Source organism: Microtus ochrogaster, unplaced genomic scaffold (genome assembly GCF_000317375.1).
Source record: "Microtus ochrogaster isolate Prairie Vole_2 unplaced genomic scaffold, MicOch1.0 UNK100, whole genome shotgun sequence".
NCBI lineage: Eukaryota > Metazoa > Chordata > Mammalia > Rodentia > Cricetidae > Microtus > Microtus ochrogaster.
This window is the reverse complement of record NW_004949198.1, coordinates 102,441-104,884: the sequence shown is the minus strand read 5'-3', so window position 1 is coordinate 104,884 and position 2,444 is coordinate 102,441. Positions and strand designations below refer to the sequence as shown.

Genomic DNA, 2,444 nt, shown 5'->3' with positions numbered 1-2,444 from the left:
TTAGCTCTAGCTGTCCTAGAACTCGCTTTATAAATCAGGCTGACCTCAAACTCACAAAGATCCACCTGCCTCTCCCTCTCAGGTGCTGGGATTAAAAGTATATGCCGCTGCCACCCAGCGACCCCTTTTATTCTTATACCATCTAATCCTTTCATGTTTTAGGTATGACCGGTTGCTTCGGATTAGAGCACTCAGGTGGGAATATGGCAGTGTCTTACCAAATGCTTTGCGATTCCACATGTCTGCTGAAGAAGTAAGTTAGCACTATTCAAATGTATAGAAATGCTGTGTTCTCTAATAGTAGTTACCTGTGTTTTTGTTTTTTAGTATCCAGTGATTTCCACATTGAGCTAATCTCTTATATACTATAATAGGAAGTATGTGGTGGGGCATGATTCTAAGTACTTAACAAAACAGAGTCCCAATAGTTGTTTGTTTGTTTGTTTTTTGAGACAGGGTTTTACTGTATAACAGCCCCGGCTGTCCTAGAACTCGCTCTGTAGACCAGGTTGGCCTCAAACTCAGAGAGATCCACCTGCCTCTGTCTCCCAAGTACTGGGATTAAAGGTGTCCACCACCAGCACCCTGCCCAATATGCTATTTATTACTGATCCCTCTTTGGGATTAAAAATAGGTATTATTACTTGAGTGTTTTCTAGGGAGTTTTAATCAATATTAATAATCCATATTGGTAATAAGTCTTGATTGATCCAGTAACCAAGGCACAGGATTACTTTAGATACTGGTTTTAGCCACATAAATTTAAATCCCTACTATCCAAGAACTGTCTATCTCAAACAAGAAACTTGACCTCTCCCTATGCCTAAATAATCTCCTTTAAAAATGGCACAGGTTTACAAGGACTTCAGATAGTAACTGCCTGAAGTTACACCACATTTCACCTAAGTCTTCCATAGGACTTCCCCTTACTTTAGACAACAGTTACAAGTTCCATGATTCCTGTAGGTCCAGTACTTTACCAGAATCACAAACCTCAGAGAACCATTCTACTTCATACTTCAGTGTCTAGAAGCCAAATGGTTACAAAGCAAAGTGGATACAAATCAGAACCAGTCAAATGAGTCTCAAAGGCTGAAAGCGTTGGAGACTCTAAGCTTCTGGCATCTTATCCTTGCAAATCAGAGCATGAAACCCCCTTGTCACATTCCATAATGGTACACAAAACACTGTCATCCAGGTACTCTTACAGGCGCTGGTGTCCAAGTGACTGGGGTTTTATACTCCAGAGACATGACCATTGAATTGCCAACTCTGTCACAACTCAGTCTTCTCCCTTCCCAGGAGGCCACACCGTTAGTGAGGTCCGAAGCCCAGTTACTGATCATATGGTTTCTAACCTCCACTCTGTGTCATTAAGTTAGCATAAACTGTCGAGGATCCACTGTGAGTCACCTTCTTAACAACTCTTGATACTTCTCTGCATCAGTGATACATGATTTCTGCTCTTAACTATTTATATATTGTATTACACCTATTGATTTGTGATTTGACTTTGTGTCCTTGGAGTGAAGTCAACATGGTCATGATCTGTTCTTAATGTGTTCTTGAATTCTGACTATTAAGAATTTATTGAGTTTTTGTGTCTATGCCGATCAGAGAAATTTGTCTGTAGTTTTGTTGTTGTTGTTGTTGTTGTTGTTGTTGTTGTTGTTGTTGTTATTGTATCATTATGGGGTTTTAGTGTCATGGTAATGCTGACTTTGCACAATGAGTTTGGCATTGTTTCTTTCCTTCTTTCATGAAATAGTTTAAAACTATTTGTGTTAGTTCTTCTCGTAAGGTTTGTAGGAGTTGACAATGAACCCATCTAGTCCTGAGGCTTTCCTTTAATTGTTGCTTCAGCCTCACTGATTATAACAGATTTGTTTCCTCTTATTTTTGGCAGGTCATATGTGCCTAGGAATTTATCCATTTTTTATTGTGTCTATATATTATTTCTTTAGTTTCTACTTCATTAATTTCTGCCATGATCTTTATTATTTCTATTGTCCTCCCGCATCTGGGCTTGGACTGTTTTTGTTTCCCTAGAAACTTGAGGTGCATTGCTAGGTTATTTATTTGGTATGGAATTGTTCAATGTAAGTCCTTATAGTTACTGCCTTTCCTTTGAGAATTGCTTTAGCTGCCTACCAAGAGTTTTGGTAAACTGTATTCTCACATTGTTGGATTCTAGGAAATTTTCAGTTTCCTCCCCAATTTCCTTCAATGACTCAGTGGTCATTCAAAAGTGTATTGTTGACTCTCCAAGTATTTGTGTGGTTTCAGTATTTTTCTTCTTGTTGATTTCTAGTTTTATGGCATTAATTTGATAAGATACAAGAAGTTATTGGGGGTGGGGTGCTGAAGAGATAGCTCAGTAGTTAAGAACACTGTCTGCTCTTCTAGAGGTCTGTAATGAGATCTGGCACCACCTTCTGGCCTGC

The 2,444-nt window shown here is 39.0% G+C and overlaps 1 protein-coding gene across 1 annotated transcript in view; it reads left to right on the top strand.

Annotated features, from left to right (window-relative positions):
* Gins1 (GINS complex subunit 1) overlaps positions 1–2,444 on the top strand; it is a 20,149-nt gene that overhangs the window by 5,582 nt on the left and 12,123 nt on the right. Inside the window, exon 4 of the mRNA XM_005371222.3 lies at positions 163–253. Coding sequence (XP_005371279.1) covers positions 163–253 — 91 coding nt within the window. The remainder of the gene's footprint in view (positions 1–162; positions 254–2,444) is intronic.